Here is a 17,606-nt window from a genome sequence, read left to right as displayed (position 1 = left end):
TACCTTTTTAAATCTTCAGTCTCCACCATATAAATTACATGAAAAGCTTTTATTCTTTCAATATGGGATATAGAGTTTTGAGTTTCACAAGATACAATAATCAAAAGTTATTCTGGATTGATTTATTATTTATTTATAATTTATTTTAATCATATTAATATTATATATTAAGATATTTTATATTAGAGAATAATTTTCAATAAAATTCTAACATTAAAAATTAAAAGTTAAAGTTATTGGATCCCATTTTTAATTTACCTTTAAATATAAATAAATAAAAGCTAGGGTAGTTTCCTCCTCAGATTCGAAGATAGTGCAGGTGAGCTACCCTGTGTCTTCCTTGCAAGTTTTTGAATGATCTCTCCACACTCAACCTCCTCTCTGGATATTCTCTTTGGAGTAGAGACAAGAACATCGCCATCCGGACAAGCCTCTACGCGGTTAGCAAAAACATTGCATATTATGATAAAAATTAATTTTTTAATCATATATATATATATATAATTAATTAATTTTCATAAGTATTTTTTTCTCCAAGATCCAAATCAAATTAAGGGCATTATTAATTCATAAATATTAATTTTGATATAATCTGTCGATTCCATCTAATTCAGACGAGCAATATAAAAATTACCGAATGCAATCATATTATAAAATTGAATATGAAATGTTACTGCATCCCCTTGTATAAAAAAAAATTTATTGGGATCCACAAATAATATTATAAAAACCATATACTATAGCTTGATCCGTATACATTCAAAGGACTGTGTTTTTTTTTTAATTTTTGAAATCTAGTAGGTGGCTTCCAGTTAACCAAATAAACGTGAGTACATCTTTTATAAGATACAATAATAAATTTTATTTTGTTTAAAATTATGAGAGATATAGTTTAATTAATCAAATAGATTTTAAGTTTGTTTTTTTTTAAATTACTAGTTCGAGTTTCATAAATCTTAGGGATATTAGAGGTTTATATAGTCATTAACTTCAAAACTCGTAAAATTAGTTAAGATACATGCAAACTGAACCGATATCTAAATTAATAAATAAATAAAAAATAATATCAATAATAACTTTTTATATTAAAATAAGTAAAATATATATCATTTGTTTTTTTAAAAAGTAAAATATATATATATACACGGTTTACCATAAACTCTTCGTGTTCTCCAAAATCCAGAGGGTAAATAATCCATTCTCCAAGGCAACAAAACGCGTCCCCAAAGCACCTTTAAGACCGTTCTCATGAGGAGATGAGAAACCCCATCTGCTCATATTCCCCCTCAGCACCATAACCCCACAAGATTTCAAGAAACCACAAAAGAGAGGGAAAGGATGTTCCAAGAGAGACATCGTCATCAACATCGTGGCCCACCCCATGGAATCCTACTAGCAGTGGTAGTCTGCGTGGTGGTGCTAGCTCCGTTCATCTTTGGTGACCAAGGAGCAGCCATAACCGAGGGTTTTGCTGAGCTTTTAAGCCCGATGGGTCTCTTACTCTTGCCCATTATCCTTCTCTTGGCCATCCAGTTCCTTTCCTCTGATCGTGGCTCGTTTGTCTCCTCTGTCTTCTCTACTGGTGAGCCCGATTCCTTCCACCGAGTTAGTGGATCACCTGTTGGTGTTGCCCTCTTTCTTGCTCTGGTCTTGTTTTTGCTTTACAATCGTATGTCCATCTTTGGTGGTGATGATGATTCTGGCGATTAAAAATGCTGCTTATTGATTCAATGGATCTGGTTGCTTTTCTTTCTTTTTCCAACTGTTGTGGTTTTTTGTGTATACAGTAGACTTTCTTGTATGAATACAAGCTGGGTTCGTAGATTCTCTTGTATGAACATGGGGTGGGTGGTGATTCGTCTTTAGATTCATGGGTAATATGGTCATTAGAAAAGATGAAAATTGGTCCTTCAAATTTCATTGTAATGAAATGACAGAAACACCCTCTTGATCCTACCCTCCCCTTTCCCCCTTAACTGAAAATCGGTTTATTTTTTTGTTTTAAAAATTATTTATTTATTTCTTTTAAATTAATTTTTTTTTAATATTTTTATATTATTAATAAAAACACTTTAAAATACCATCACTGTTATACTCTCTCAAATACCCCTTCTCGATCCATGTTTCACTCACGGTTACTTTTCCTGAAATCTTCTGGCATTTCTCATAATGAAGCGAGGGTATTATGGTAATTTAGGCTGTCAGTTACATAAATAAAAATGTGAATTAAAGGTTGATGAGCAAATCCGACCAAACACGTTATCACCACTATCCTCTAGGCCAATTAAATACGTTGTTACCACTATTTTTCAAGGTAGATACCGTATTTATAAGGTCCGGGTTGGAGTTTGACCCGGTTTAAAGCTTGGATTATGGGTCAACTGATGTTATTTTATTTATTAAAATAAAATGATATTATTTTTGTAAAATAAATCGAGCACAAATTAAGTGGATTGTCTCCTAAAAATAATCGAATGTCAATATTTGTCCTTTTCCTTTTTAACTTGAGATTAAATGAGGTGTTCAGAGATTAATGTATTTAGAAATATTATTTTAATTTTTTAAAAAATTATTTTTTACTTGAAAATATAAAAAAAAATTAAAAAAAAAACATTTTAAAATTGAAAAGAAAATCAGCTTGGACCACCTAGCTAAACACATCGTAGTACATCAAGCTTGTTGGTTTTACATTTCGAAAATAATTTAAAAAAATTAAAACAAACAAGCTCGATGTATTTTGTTTTATTTATTTTATTATTTTAAATTAAAATTTTTTAATATTTTCAGATATTTTGATTATTAATATTAAAAATAAATTTTAAAAAAATAAAATAAATATTTTTTTAAAATAAAAATAAAAAACAATATTTTATCACAACATTATATAAAAAAATCATATGGGGGTGAAGATTCAAATATGATACAAGCCCATTATTTATTGTTCACAGATATAATAATAATAATAATAATAATAATCAGTTTAGCTACTTGTAGTAATGAATAATGATTGTCAGGGAATCACGTAGAAGGAGATGCTCTTGCAGAAATAATGCATCAGACTTTGATTTTTTCCTCCCAAACAAACAACTTTTAATATTTCCTTTCCTTTAAGCACATGGAGTGGTGGAGTACATATTTAACTTTTTTTTTTAATTTGGATTTTTTTATATAATTAATTATTTTTTAATTATTTTGATATAGTAATGATAAAGATGAATTTTAAAAAATAAAAAGATATTATTTTAATGTATTTTTAAATAAAATTTTTTTTATAACACAACATATATTATATAGAACATGGTGATAAAACCTTGTCAACAAATTAATTTGGTAATTTATTAATATAAAGTGTGACTCATAAAGGTTTTTATTTTCAGACCTTGTTTGTTTTTATGTTTCAAAAATATTTTTGAAAATATTTAAATATTTTTTATTTTTTTTATTTCAAATTATTTTTTTATGTATTTTCACATCATTTTGATGTGTTGATATCAAAAATAATTTTTTAAAAATAAAAAAAAAATTATTTTAATATATTTCCAAGTAAAAAATATTTTAAAAAATAACCGCTACTATACTTTTAAAATCTCAGGTCTTGTTTGTATAATTTTAAAAAAATATTATCTTCAGGTCTTGTTTGTTTTTGTATTTCAAAAGTATTTTTGAAATTATTCAAATTTTTTTATTTTTTGTTGCTTCAAATTAATTATTTTTTTGTGTTTTTATATCGTTTTGATATGTTAATGTAAAAAATAATGTTTAAAAACTAAAATAAATATTATTTTGATATATTTATAAATAAAAAATATTTTAAAAAATAACTTCTACAAGTACTTTAAAATCTCTTAAATAACTTGTAACCTGAGGTGAACAATTAGAAATCCGACTGGAGATAGCAACAGGAAACATGAAAACTGTGCAGTTGATGAGATGAAACTATAGAATAATCCTCAGCTCAGCACCAATCATGAAGAAACTCAAGAAAAAAAAACCCTAAATCCAGACAGCCATAGGAAGAGGTGTTCATGGGAGGCACTCACACTGCCTGCCATGGAGCTGAATTGCAGTCATCCTTGATTAATGCAAGGCCAAAATGACGATCAAGATGAACAATACAGATGTTGATGGAGAAAGACCAAATATTTCTTCATATATATGTCTGTCTCTTTTCTGAGCTGTAAATCTTTTTATTCCATGACAGCAATCTTGAAAGGAAAGAACAGAAGCAGCAACGCACACGGTATGAACAAGCTGTGTGCAAATTGCAAAATTGCACCTTTTTATATCAGATATACAATAAGCTCATGGCATATACTGTGGGTGTTAAGAAACCTCGTTAGTGTGCATCCTGGGCCGCCATGGCAGATGGTGCATGGTCAAAGTGTCCTCTTGAAGCCAGCAATAGCAACGTCATGTTTTGGACTCCATTTTCATAACCTGATTTTTTCATTTTATTTTTTTTAAAAAAATCAAAAATAGCAGAAATAACAAAAAAAATTTAAAACATATACTTTTTATGTATTGGATTGTCTTGACAATTATTTAGATTGGCGTGTTTTAATTTTAAAATGATTTGATTATTCTTGCAGTGGGTTTTGAGTTTATTTTTTTATAATTTCTAATTGAATATTATTTCATGATTCATTAGATTTGTGTTGATTTATTTAGATTAGAATGCAATTTAAATATAATTTATAAAGTTAACAAGACTCAATGCTTGATTTTTTTGTATTGTTGGATTTCTTTCTATGTTACTGGGTAATAAATAAATAGTTTGTATAGAGTTGATACCTGATTAAAGTAGCTTATTGTATTTTATCATATATCGTCTTAGTCTAATTTTATTAATTTTTTTAATGACTAAAATATTAAATAGCAACTCCAATTTTTTTAAAAAAAACAAGACTTTTTTATTCTTTTCACCCTTATCATAAAAATCTTGCTTCAGAAAAACAACAGCCGCGACACCGCATATATTCGATAGACCACGTTCTCAAGCAACCTATTCATGCAAAATCAGACCAACCTGGTCAACCAGGATTATTTTTGGGCTTGTGATAGGCCTCGAGCTTTCAAGCCTTGTCTGATGAGAAAAAACTACATTTGTGAGAAAAATTGTTGAAATCAACATTGTAGAAACCACCAAGTCCGTTGTGTCGTCCTCGCGCTGCCACGGCTATTTTCTTAATTGTGCATTGAGCTAGATTGAATCAACCGATGATTGAGAAAAACAAAAATATAAACAAACAAACAAAGTGAGCGAAACAATTTAACCACCATGTGGCAAGGCAAGGTAAAGTAGTGCGAAATGAAATACAAATGAATAACTTTTTTTTTTAGTTTAACATAGATATTCGAACCAGCTTGTGCACACCTCAACTAAAAAACTCAGTTATATGACATGGAACATGATAAAATAAAAATGAACAGACAAAAAAAATAAGAAACTCAGTTATATGACATGGAACATGACAAAATAAAAATGGACAGACAAAAAAAACCACCACATAAGATAGTCTGGTGAAGGGACTAGATTCTTCATCAAATGAATCAATTGCCGTAGTTGCTTATGTAAGAGCCAAGGATTTAGATTGGGGAGCATCGGCATTCAATATGAAGAACAAATGGTGAATGATGTGCGCATACTTGGTATGAAAAGACTCTGCAACATGAAATACGGATATCACATGCATAGGTGTAAATTTAAAACACTGCTGCTTCTCTTGAGATTCTGGTGGTGACATGGTGACTTGTATTTGAAAGTTCATGCAGACTCATAGAGTGAAAGGAAGAAAGAAATGCCTGGGTTTTGGGGACATTGGCATCTAGTAATCATGTAAATAAAGTTTCATCACATGCTGTAACAAGGATAGGCAAAGAGTTTCATCATAGAACTTGTGAAAAAAACTGAGTATCTTCGAGAGAAGACAAGTTGTGTTTCCTGCGATAAAGACAAACTTAGTTCATCAAAGACATCAGTTCCAAGGTGAAACAACAGTGAGCGATTTTGGAATTAAGGAAGACATGTGGAATTTTCGATAATGGCGGCACTTAGTGGTAGCATATTCAAACTGTTCCTTTGGATTGTTGAGGATCAATCATAGATAAGGAAGCGCAGCAGAAGGAAAACATTGCCAATGAAATACTAGAATCAGGCGAAGGTAGATGAGGTAAGAATTTCAAGTGTAGCATGGTATAGAATAATGACACATCAAATGAGAAACTTGTACATGAATCCGAGAGTATAGCTGCTTAGTTAAATTCAAGGGGAAGCCAGGCCAGTCAATGCCTCACAAGTTGGAACTTGAAAGACCACACTGTGACCCTGCACAGCTTCATGCAGACCAGTAAAATATCTTACGATTGTGAAAGTAAATAACGTAATGGTGGATAAACTCATACCACTAGTTTATCCACAAAACCCAGAGGGGAGAAGACTTATTGTGGACAATTAATTGATAATAAACATGAGAGTTTTATGCATTTTCACATATTGTAAAGAGAATGTACAATAGACATATACCCAAAGGACAAGGAAGAGATTGAAGCCACAATGCTGGCCAAATGGTGAAATGTAAGAAGAATGGGATAGAGAGAACCTAATTCTAGAGTAATATTTCGGAATAACATCTAATCTCCGAAGCAAGCACAGAAACAGTCCCTGATAATGAATTAATATGTGCCTATACAACCATGGAGACAAACACACACAACATAATATTCCAAAGACATCAAACACCAAACTGGTGAGGGTAAGGCTAAACCTTTATATTGCTATCAAAATTTCGATACAATTATGCCTTGAGTCCTGCAAGTGAATCTCATTTGTATAACTTGGGAACTGCATCCTTTAATAGCTTAGCACAGACAACACCATATGTATTCCACTAAAATGCATCCCTCTTCGAATCACACATGGAGCCAAACATCAGATAGTGAGACATGTCACTAAATAGACAGTGACAGAGGACATCAAAGATCTCCATATGATCGAAGTGGCATTAAATGTAAACTAAGTGACCTTCCTCCAAACAAGCATCAGTAGCAAGAGTATTTTATACAGGAAAGCCCTTCATGAAATCAGGCACCGAGCAATCATCTGAACCAGAAAAATAAAATGAGAAAATGACATGATTCCTAGTCACGAATAAACAGGGTAATGAGCTTACCTTCATGCTAATCCGAGATCACGTAGCTTATCACAGTTAGGAGTGGGCATATTCCTACTCCATTGACGCCTGCGGATTTCTATGTTACAGTACCGCCAAAGCATATTTCTGTAATCCTTAATCACACTGTCTTCAATGCTATCTCGAGCAGGACTTCCAGGAGGAAAGTTCTTATCAAATGCTGATGATTTGACAAAATACTCCACGCCATACTTTTCAGTAGACATGGGAATCTGATAAGCTACATTCTTAAGCAAAGAGTACTCGGGCTCTGAAAACGGCAGATAAGCAAGCAAAATAATCAACAAGAAGGGCAGTATTTGCAGCAGAACAATCAAATTAGGTCCCCCTCCCTGCTCCCCCCTCTGTTGACCATCCGTTCCTCTATTCCTATAAACATGACGAGCCCTAAACACATCTGCCTGACCAAAAAAAGCCCTGAATATCTCATCAGGATCGAACTCGTCATCATAATAAGAACCACGCGCACTTGTTCTCCGCCGCCTAACATTATTATTATTATACTGCTGATTATGCTCAAACTCGTCAACCAAACCCGTCTGATCATACTGCTTCCTGGAATCACCATCACTCAAACACTTAAACGCCTTGCATAATTTCTTAAACGCCTCCTCCGATCCCGGAGCTTTATTCTTATCAGGATGAACTTTCAACGACAGTTTCCTATACGCCTTCCTAATCTCTTCAACGGAACAACTCTTTTCGACCCCAAGAATCCCATAGTAATCCTTATTCCTATTAATATGCCTAATCAAGTGCACATGCTCCTCAGTAAAACTCCTCTCCGCACTCATACCCTCATCACCATCATCACTCTTAGCAAAACCATTCGTATTCCTATCCTTAGGATCACTTTGATCCGCGGAAGCAGAGTTTTCCGAGGAATCAAGCTTCTCACATGCAGATAAAAGATGATTAACAGACAAATTATGATTAAGACGTTGCGCCATTTTAATAAATTTGAAAGCGCGTTGTTTATTGCCGGATGCGATTGCTTCTTCGGCAATTCTAACACATCTTATTGCTTCATCTTTGTTTCCATCCATTATTATTATTAATTCCCACAACCTCAACACAAACAATTTAAGAAAATCTGTGTAAAGATAACGAAGAAAATTTAGCATATGTTATTATTAATCATCAGATATTGAAGTAGGAAGGAAATTGAGAGTTACCTGGTGATAAAAATATTCGATCTGAGAGATAGAGAGGGGGAGGGAGGGAGAGAGAGAGAGAGAAGGGGTGTGCCTGTGCTAGTAGAAGACCATCCAATCACCCAAAGAAATGTTTGGTGTGGGTTCGGTATTTATAGTGATGGGCCCAGGACTGGGCCCAGGACCACCTGCCAATTCTTGTTTATGACACCCCGTTCTAACACCACTTTTTAAAACTCGACGGACCAACAAGTTAACCTGTGACTTTACATCTAAACTAGATTAGGTTTTAAAAAAATAAAATGAGAATTGATCCAGTATAATTTTTTTTAATTGTTTTTCAAAATAAATCATTTTTATTCCTTTATAAAATAAAAAAATAGGTTCAGTTGGATGGGAAATAAAAGCAGAAACAAATTTTATCTCACTTTTAATTTAGTTCATTTTAAATTTAGTCAAATCTCAATGAAAATATTTCAGTTTTATTTCGTCGTTCTGTTTATAAATATTATTTTTTAAAACAAATTTATATTTTTTAATCATCTTTTAACATTTAATTTATTGAAAATTAAACTTTATAATTTGTTTTTATTTGCTTTTTTTTTTTTATGATTATCTCAATTTCATCATGTCACAATTTTTCCAGTTTAATCCAATTAACTTGATTTTTTTATTTAATTTTTTAATTGATATTTTTTTCAGTTTTTTCATTCAACATCTTAAATATTAGATTAATTATGAATCAGGCTTTTTTCTTATTTTGATTTAATTTTTATAAAGTTATTTCAGTCTCATGACCTGAGTTATGAGTTTTGCAAATTAACTTAGGTGGATTTAGATCAATTTATTGTGTTTTTTTTTAGATTCATTTTTTTTTCAATTTCATCATTCAATAATGAGTTTATTGGAAATTGAATTTCATAATTTATCTTGATTTGTTTTATATAAAGTTATTATAGTTTTATAACTCGAGGTGCGGATTTGGAAGGTTAATATATGTTGAACCGGGTCAATCTAATATATTATTATCTCAATATTGAAAAAAAAAGATATTGTCTTGAATTTTGTTTTTGGAGTCAAACTACAAGACAATTGTCTTTGAATTTGTCAAGTCGATCGAGTTATATCAAGTCTCTTTTAACATGGTTTAATTTTTTTTTTTACTAGAAAAACACTAGCTATGCCTAGATGTTTATTTTTATATTAAAAAGATTAATTCAATCAGCAGCATAGCAAGGGTCAGCGATTCAATAGCTGTCAGATAAAAATATTTAAATTTTAAAATTATATTTAAATACTTGATATTATATTTGTAATTTCAATTACATAATTCAAATTAATTTATCTTTAAATTTAAACTGGAATGGAATTATATATATTAAATTAATATTTTGAATTTTATATATATATATATATATATATATATATATATATATATATATATATATAATAGTATAACCTCAAAAACAACATGTGAAAATCCTCCAAAACAAAAATATATCATTTCAATTAAAAAGATAAAATGCAAACTAAAAAATATCGCCAACAAAATAATAGATAACATATAGAATTATTTGGTTAAATATTTAATTTGAGGCGAGATTACCTTCAAAAATATTTTAGCAATATAAAGCGTATTCATTAACCTGTATATGTTATATGTTTCACAACAAAATATAAATAAAAAACTTCGGCGTGTAGATGAGCACCACACTCAAAAATTTGTTAGCGTTTGGCGTGTAGCTAAACATATGAAAAAGACTTTTTTTAAAAGTGAATTTATTAAAAAATATATTTTTATAAAAATAAATTGTTTTTTTAATATTTAATTATATCATAGAAAATAATATAAAAATTAATTTTTTGTGTGAGGTAAAATAATATATTTTGAATTATTAACTTTTTAAAAATAGTATAATTTTTATTTCTATCAATCTTTTTGAGGTCCCTGTAAATTATTGAAATTAATTTATTTTTTTGGAATTCTATTTTTATATTATAAATTATATTTAACATGTTGTGTATTATAATGTATTTTCTAGCAATATTGTCTAAATCAAATCAAAACACTAATATATAAAATAAATATATATCTGTATATCAAACATATTGATATATCCTAATATACTATTCTATATACAATATTATATATTTGAAATATATTTTATTAATATATAAAATAATAATAAAGTATTTGTCATTTTAATTTTTACATTTTTCATAAAAAAGTGTTTTCCATTTCAAAAAACACTTCTCATTCATCTAAAGCTTTTTTTTTAAAAAAAAAAAACTAGAAAGTAAATTTTATTAACAAGTTTTTCAAAGTATAACCTCCAGAACAGAAGGCTAGAGCAATATCACAAAATTTTGCTCCCGTCTACCACTTCAACAAATCTGCCGACATGTTGAAGATGAACTGAATACGAAGAGAGGAAGAATTTCATAAAACTTGCTAGTATCTACATACAGAATATATAGTGTTCAGTAACCCAAAACTGAACTATATCTTGTTCAGGACATCAAAACTGGTTTTTGCTTTGATATATGTTAGCTGCACTGTGATGATAATAAATAAAAATTACATATCTAAACCCCCAACTTGATGCTTCAGTATTTTTCAGATGGCAGGAAGAGAAACTTTAGAAATCAGTTTTCATCATCAGAATAGAAACTCTGTCTCCTTCTCAGCGATTCTAATACATGTGGAGGACGATCAGTTCGAGCACCAGTACCTTCCTGGTTTGGCTTGAGTTTAGGCCTACTAATGGAGCTAAGTGGTGGTGTTGTTATTCCTCTGTTAACTTCTCTTAGCACAGACCTGACTCTAGCTTCAGCAACTGCATTTGCCATCGCCGATGCCACTCTTGAATCACTTTGGGGGTTTTCATTTAAGTTATCCTGAGCTTTTGTTCCACCTGCAGTCTTAGAAGCCCCAGGTGAAAGAAAGCTGCTATGGTTTTGCATAGAGGCTACAACCACGGCAGCTGCTGATTTTGCCTTGGATGTTTCGTATTTTTGCATATCGTAAATGAGCTCTTTCTGAAGTTGCTTGTCAGCGACTAATATTTCATCAATCTCATTCTTGTAATCCTTGAGAATAATCCGGAGACATTCCATGAGCGAACCTGTAAGTGGGCTGTTCTTGCTTTCTAGTAGTCGTTTAAGCTCTATAAAGATGGGGATGGTATTTTGAATAAGACCCTTCTTCACTGCTTGAGTTATGGCCCCTCTCTTGGCAGCTGCTGCAGAGACTCCACCGTCTCCACTTTCTTCCTCTACATCTCCCGCATCAGTCTGTGATCCACGGCCTGATGGGATTCGGATCTCTTTGCACGCAAGAATTTGAAAAGCATCCTGCTCCCCCAATTAACAAACGAGTAAGAACAACAAGACGAGGAATCCAAATTATTACCCACCCCTCTGAATTACCACCAAAATAAAAATTGAGAAAGTCTTATTCACTAGCGAATTTGGTAAAAGATGGAAACTATGAGAAGTCGAGCTGCCATTTCACTAAGAGCAAAGGGCAGTAGGTGACTTCTACCATTGACACTCCGGTGAAATGATGGAGCAACCTTGAATGAGAAGAATGGTCGGTGATCTCTTAAACTAGAAAAGCACAGCAATTGAAAACTTACTCTTGCCAATTACACATATTCCTAAAGGACTTATGGAAGTGTGGTTCTTAGATAGGCATAGGATTACTACCTGCAGAACAGACTGTCCCCTGACATCCTCCAACTTGAGCATGCCATCTGATGCAGCTGCAAGAATCTCAGCACACAGCTTTGCAAATGTTGCCAAGAGGTGCTCAGGAGCCATTTGTTTCAGCAAAGAAACATAGATGTGCATTCTTTTAGACCTTGAGTTTTCATCATTACCCCTGGAAATGATATTCTTCAATAGATTATCTTAATTGAAAATATAGAGCATCTCTTTTCTTGGTTGCAGAATAACAGAGGCACCTACCTGATGGAAAATAGATGGCTCTCTGTTTGTGAACTTTTAGAACCACAATGCCCATTATGGGCATCACAGTCATTCAGAACAAAAATAGCTTCCACAAAACTGTTGTAAGCTAGAAGCGGTGCCTTGACTGCACACAAGTTATATACATCAGTAAAGCCCAGGAATATGTCACCAAAATAAAACTGATGAGTTGTGATTGCCTATTGACCTTTTAGAATATTCCCAAAGAGGAAATCAGCCAATTGTCTTATCGTTTCTGACTCATCAACTAGTGACAAAAGAAATCGAAGGAAGAGCACTCCCCTCCACTTCACATAGTCCCTCTGAATGTAAAAATATAATTAAAAAGTGAAAAAGGAACAGTGATGATTACTCCCAGAAAAAGGAAAAGGAAACAATGGTATAACAAATAACAGAAACCCTGAAACAAAATTTAACCTGCAACAATCTTGAAAGCAGTATAAATGTCTGCCTCCTCACAAGTTCACATGGATCACGGAGACACTTGGTGATCTTCGATATGTAACTGTTGACTTCAAGAACAGCTAGTTAGTGTCAAAGAGATTATCGTTTAATACCAGTCTTTTTTTTCTCTATTTATGAAGAGACTATTATTAAAAAAAACAAAAAAGTTACTTCTGTCATTTGCCTACAGGCCTCACCAATCAACTAGAGCAGTATAGCGAATGCAAAAATCAGCCATCATTACAACAAGATTGTTTCTAAGAGCTGCAGAGTCACTCTTTTCAAGCTCCTGCAACATAAAGTGCATTGCAAGCATTTCAGAATTCAGAAGCTACTTTCAGCTGGAATGAGGAGCATAGTTTTATGGAGTCTTTGACATGAGGGGAAGAAACAAAGATGTAGCTTAAATAGCTCTCATATTGTTCAAGTCTCGTGCGAAGAAAAAAAGGCAGCTAAGTATATCACTGCAACTACAACCCCAGAGGCATTGCTTCATTAGCTCTGTTATTGTTCAAGAATCATGCAACTACAACTCCAAAATTGCGAATTCTTTCTAACTATTTATTAAGATTCCTGATCAACAATACCCATCATTGCACTAAATGTCAACAAGAATGCTGAAGAAAAGTAGCATAAGTTTTGTATTTACTAGAAATTCAATTGTAACACTAGTGAGATGTTTGTTGGAACTATCGAACCTGCACAAACAAAGGAATATATCTTTTTGCAAGTTCTTCGTCTGCTAAGCAAATCTTTCCCATTGTTAACCATGCTTGAATGTACAAAGAGGGAGCTGTCTGTTTCAGAGAGACTTGAGGGCCTGGCAATTTACTTAATTTTGGATCAGAATTTCCTGAAGTGATGATGGTGTGTAGTAGAGGAATAATGGTGCTAGTATCCGCTGAAGGACAAATGATAACCAAAAACCCAATGGAATAAACTGCAGTTACTGCTTCTGACAACAATCTAGATAGGACTGCAGCTCTCTTTCCCTTCCTAGTCGCACTTCTAGGAGGTGTGAAAAAAGCATCCCCCTTGTTTGTTTCTGAATCTCCTGTGATGTACTTCTCCAAGATCCGAGAAGCTTTAGAGAGAAGCTGCTGTACCCATTTGATGACAAGACTCTCAGCTTCATCAGCATCCAAAGCCTTCCGCTTGCACAAGGTTCTGAGTGCTTTAACATGAGCATTAACCTACATCAAACATGTCAATGCAATAAAACAAATCATACACATAAAGCCAGGAAAACATTGTGCCAACTCTTTAGTACTGGCTGCTTTAGGTTGCTTAACTCTTTCTAGGAACTATGCAACTAAAGTCATAGTGCCATTGCACTCATCCTCACAAGATTCTATCCTGCGAAGTTCACTTCATTAGGAAGTAACCAGATGGAAGCAAACTGCATATTCCTTTCAGAGAACATATGTGCATTCTCTCTTTTCACACTTAATGGATTAAAGCAAAAGCAATATGCCCAAGATCAGCAGGATTAAAATTCTGTATAGGGAACAGGAATAGTATACTTATAAGAGCTCCTATCATTGCATTAAACCTTGAAGAATACAGTTCATGTGGTTTAGAAATCATAATAAAGTAAAGCATTGTCAGCGTATTCCTCCACATTTCTTATCCAACATCATGCTAAAGGTAACCTTTTGTAAACAGTGTACAAGCAAAATGAAAATTTGCATGGCACTATTAAGAAACATTGGAAGCATGTCCATGCTGGATTCCCAGATGCATAGAAACTGAAGCTAAAGCTTGTCAAGATAAATTTAGCTATAAAAATGCAAGTCAGGCAAACTCTAGGTGTCTTTTGAAACCTCATACATAGCAATGGTGATCAATGTATGGCCCAAGAAGGACATGTTTAGAAATCTAGAATACAGTAAAGCAATATAAGCGTGTTCCTCCACATTTCTTATCCACCATCATGCTAAATGTGAACTTTTGAAAACGGTGTACAAGAAAAAAAATTTAGTATGACACTATCATGAAACATTAGAAGCATGCACATGCTTGATACCTAATGTATAGAAACTGAAGTGGAAGCTTGTCAAGAATTTAGCTATAAAAATGCAATTCAAGCAAATTATAGGTGACTTTTGAAACATCAGAACATAGTAATGGTGACTAATGTATAGCCCAAGAAGGATGCTAGCAGGAGAGAACAGAAAAGGAGACGCTCCTATATACTATTATGCATATGCTTGTATAGCTACCTCTGTTGAATGCATGCTGAACTCTTCAATTCTTATGAGCAAGTTATGAGCTAACTCTGCTGCAGGTTCAGGGGGCAGCTCAACAGAAACATTTGAGATTGTTTGCAGGAGAAAAACACGATCGCTAACCCATTCAACAGAGCTGGACTCTATGCCATCTTCATCTTCATGCATAAATTCTTTAGGACATGGACTCTTAAACTCACCTACTGCTCTGTACTTGTCAAGGAGCTGCCAGTGATGATGGAGAAACTCCCAGTCAACAGCTTTTGAAAGGTACGCTGACACCTCTGATAGAAGAAACCAAGCACCAGGTGGAGCTGTCCACTTCTCTATTGGCATGGAATTGCTCACCCAATAAGACTCAGAAGTCTTTATGATGTTCTGTAATGCTATAGCAATTTTAGGCCTCAGTCGTTTCTTCTTACCCAAGCTTGTGCAGATTTTCTTCACCCAAGGTGTCACCTCTCCATTGCAGATTTCCTTCAAAAGAACCAAGATTCCTGGAAAGAGCAGCCCAATCTCCCTTTCTATATCTTTTGCTTTAACATTGGAATCAGAGAAAGTGGTCTGGTTGCGTATGGTACCCTCGGATCCTACTCTGGAAATGCGATCCAAAACCAGTTCCATGAACAAGTTCTCGCATTCTTCTTGAATACTACTTTCATTATCTGTTATTAATCGTGGAACAGAATGTAGCCACTCAATTATCACACTTTCATCTGAAAATGTTCTACAAGCCTACAATGTCAATGAAGAACACAAGATAAGGAAGAGAGAATGCACAAAAGAGCATACGCAACAATTTATTTATTTATCTATTTATTTTTGTGAAGAAAAAACAAACTGATTAAGAGGAGACACAACAACTTAGATAGGCGCACAACATACATGGTCTAAACAAGCGATAGAGTACCATGTTTTACTCATGGCAACAAATTACAGACAGTATTAAACAAGGAAACATTACATGAAGCACCAAAGTGGACTTACCTCTGACAGAGCAGAAATTGCGGCTTTACGTATGCTCACAAGTGGATCAGAACAAGCCATGCCCATAGTCTTGAGCACAACTCCATCAAAATTGCCACCCAAAATAGCACTCAACTTGGTTACCAAAACAAGTGCAGCCTTCCTAACATTTGCCTTCTCATCCATGCACCTTTTCCTCAAAATATCATTTACCCCAACTTCCACCTCCACTTCCCCAAATCCTGTTACTTCCTTCAAAACATCATGATTCTTATCATCACTCGACAAAAACCCCACCAACTGAGCCAAATTAGACAAAGCACGAGCTCGAATTCCAGAACTCGAATCCGAGCAACGCTGAATCAATGCTTCCACACATTTAAAACCCCACGAATCCTTCACTTTACAATCCAAACCCACTCCAATAAACGGATCTTTAAGCAACATCATTAAATTCAAAATCAAATCCACTCCCAAAAGCCTAAGACTGGCCTTCCCTTGTGTCATTTTCACCACATACTCAGCAAACCCAACTTGGTGCTCTACGTCCATCACTCTAACAATCTCTATTATCGCCTCCACTGCGAACCCTCGAGGCTCCGCCTTCTCTGGAGCCTTTTGAGCTAAATACCGCGGCAAATTCACCACCCCCTTCTTAAACCCGTCGCTTGTTTTCCCCGCACCCACCATCAAACTCTTCACAAACCCCAAAGCAAAGCTCCTCGCTTGCGATTTCCCCATCAAAATCAACGGCGCTAACGCCCTCAAAACCTCCGCCGCTGTCTCCCCTTCCTCTCCATGCTCAGATTTCAAAACTTGACACAAAATCTTCGAACACAAACCCGCCAATCTCTCAAACCCCCCATCCATTTCCCTACTGGTCGCCAAAACCAGAATTTCCACTATAGTTTGAACCAAAGACTTCAAACTATCAGGAAACCTGTTCAAGTGAATCAAGTCTAAAACAAATACTAATCTCTCAATAACACATAAAAAAACTCTCACATCAAAAAAACCCTCACCCCCACCCTCACTCTCACCCCCATCCCCATCACCACCCCCATTATTACACGCAACAATCCCTCCTCTTTTCCTCCCTTTTCTCTTCTTAGCCACTCCCGAAGAATTTCCTTCTTGTGGGCAGCAGCGTGGGGACTTAACAGCCCGGCGAAGCGAACGAAGGAGAGCGAGAAAAGAAATGGGATTGAAAAGAGTGAAAACTGGGGAATTAGGGAAAAGAATAAGAGAGAGGTAAATTTTTGAGGATAGGAGGGAAAGGTGCGTAGGGGCCGAGTCCATTGCGGAAGTGAGAGAGGGGAGAAGAGAAGATAAAGAGAAGGATTTAGAGGAGAGACTGGAGAGGAGTTGAGAAAGAATTTGGGGGTCATTTGAATCTAGGAGAGATTGGAGTTTTTGGAGGGTTGAGAGAGTGAAAGGAAGTGATTGTGATTGGTTTTGAGTGTTTAGGGTTTCTTCTAGGTCTGTGATTAGGGCACAGACTGTTGGATCTTCTTCTTCTTCCATGAATTTGACAGGAATTGGTGCTGTTTTCTTTTCTTTTCTTGTTTTTTGCTCCTTCTAGTTTCTTTCTCTATCTTCAGGGTGAGGGCGAGGATGAGGATGAGTCGCTCGCT

At 34.1% G+C, this 17,606-nt stretch overlaps 3 protein-coding genes across 5 annotated transcripts; 1 reads left to right on the top strand and 2 right to left on the bottom strand.

Moving 5' to 3' along the window:
* The first annotated feature begins 1,151 nt into the window (after positions 1 to 1,151).
* On the top strand, positions 1,152 to 1,956 carry LOC133696351 (uncharacterized). Its single transcript, XM_062118524.1, has one exon. The coding sequence runs from the start codon at positions 1,339 to 1,341 to the stop codon at positions 1,708 to 1,710; it is 372 nt and encodes a 123-aa protein (XP_061974508.1). The 5' UTR covers positions 1,152 to 1,338; the 3' UTR covers positions 1,711 to 1,956.
* Positions 1,957 to 4,898: 2,942 nt separating this feature from the next.
* Positions 4,899 to 8,461, bottom strand: LOC133697747 (chaperone protein dnaJ 49). Of its 3 annotated transcripts, XM_062120500.1 has the most exons (3): positions 8,366 to 8,461; positions 7,170 to 8,283; positions 6,748 to 7,099 (listed from the first exon to the last, which is right to left on the bottom strand). In XM_062120500.1, exon 2 carries the CDS (start codon positions 8,234 to 8,236, stop codon positions 7,172 to 7,174), a length of 1,065 nt encoding a protein of 354 aa, XP_061976484.1. In that variant the 5' UTR covers positions 8,237 to 8,283; positions 8,366 to 8,461; the 3' UTR covers positions 6,748 to 7,099; positions 7,170 to 7,171. The 3 variants fall into 3 exon arrangements, with proteins under 3 accessions (XP_061976483.1, XP_061976484.1, XP_061976482.1); XM_062120499.1 differs by lacking the exon at positions 6,748 to 7,099 and adding an exon at positions 4,899 to 5,200 and having other exon boundaries at positions 7,170 to 8,456; XM_062120498.1 differs by having other exon boundaries at positions 7,170 to 8,456.
* Positions 8,462 to 10,761: 2,300 nt separating this feature from the next.
* Positions 10,762 to 17,606, bottom strand: LOC133696184 (uncharacterized). Its single transcript, XM_062118289.1, has 9 exons — positions 15,994 to 17,606; positions 15,001 to 15,741; positions 13,477 to 13,971; positions 12,976 to 13,067; positions 12,752 to 12,839; positions 12,522 to 12,636; positions 12,314 to 12,440; positions 12,053 to 12,227; positions 10,762 to 11,698 (listed from the first exon to the last, which is right to left on the bottom strand). The coding sequence occupies exons 1-9, from the start codon at positions 17,494 to 17,496 to the stop codon at positions 10,991 to 10,993; spliced, it is 4,044 nt and encodes a 1,347-aa protein (XP_061974273.1). The 5' UTR covers positions 17,497 to 17,606; the 3' UTR covers positions 10,762 to 10,990.

The sequence above is a fragment of the Populus nigra genome, chromosome 6 (assembly GCF_951802175.1).
Source record: "Populus nigra chromosome 6, ddPopNigr1.1, whole genome shotgun sequence".
Classification (NCBI taxonomy): Eukaryota; Viridiplantae; Streptophyta; class Magnoliopsida; order Malpighiales; family Salicaceae; genus Populus; species Populus nigra.
Note: the sequence above shows the minus strand (reverse complement) of the source record. Positions and strands in the feature narration are given on the sequence as shown.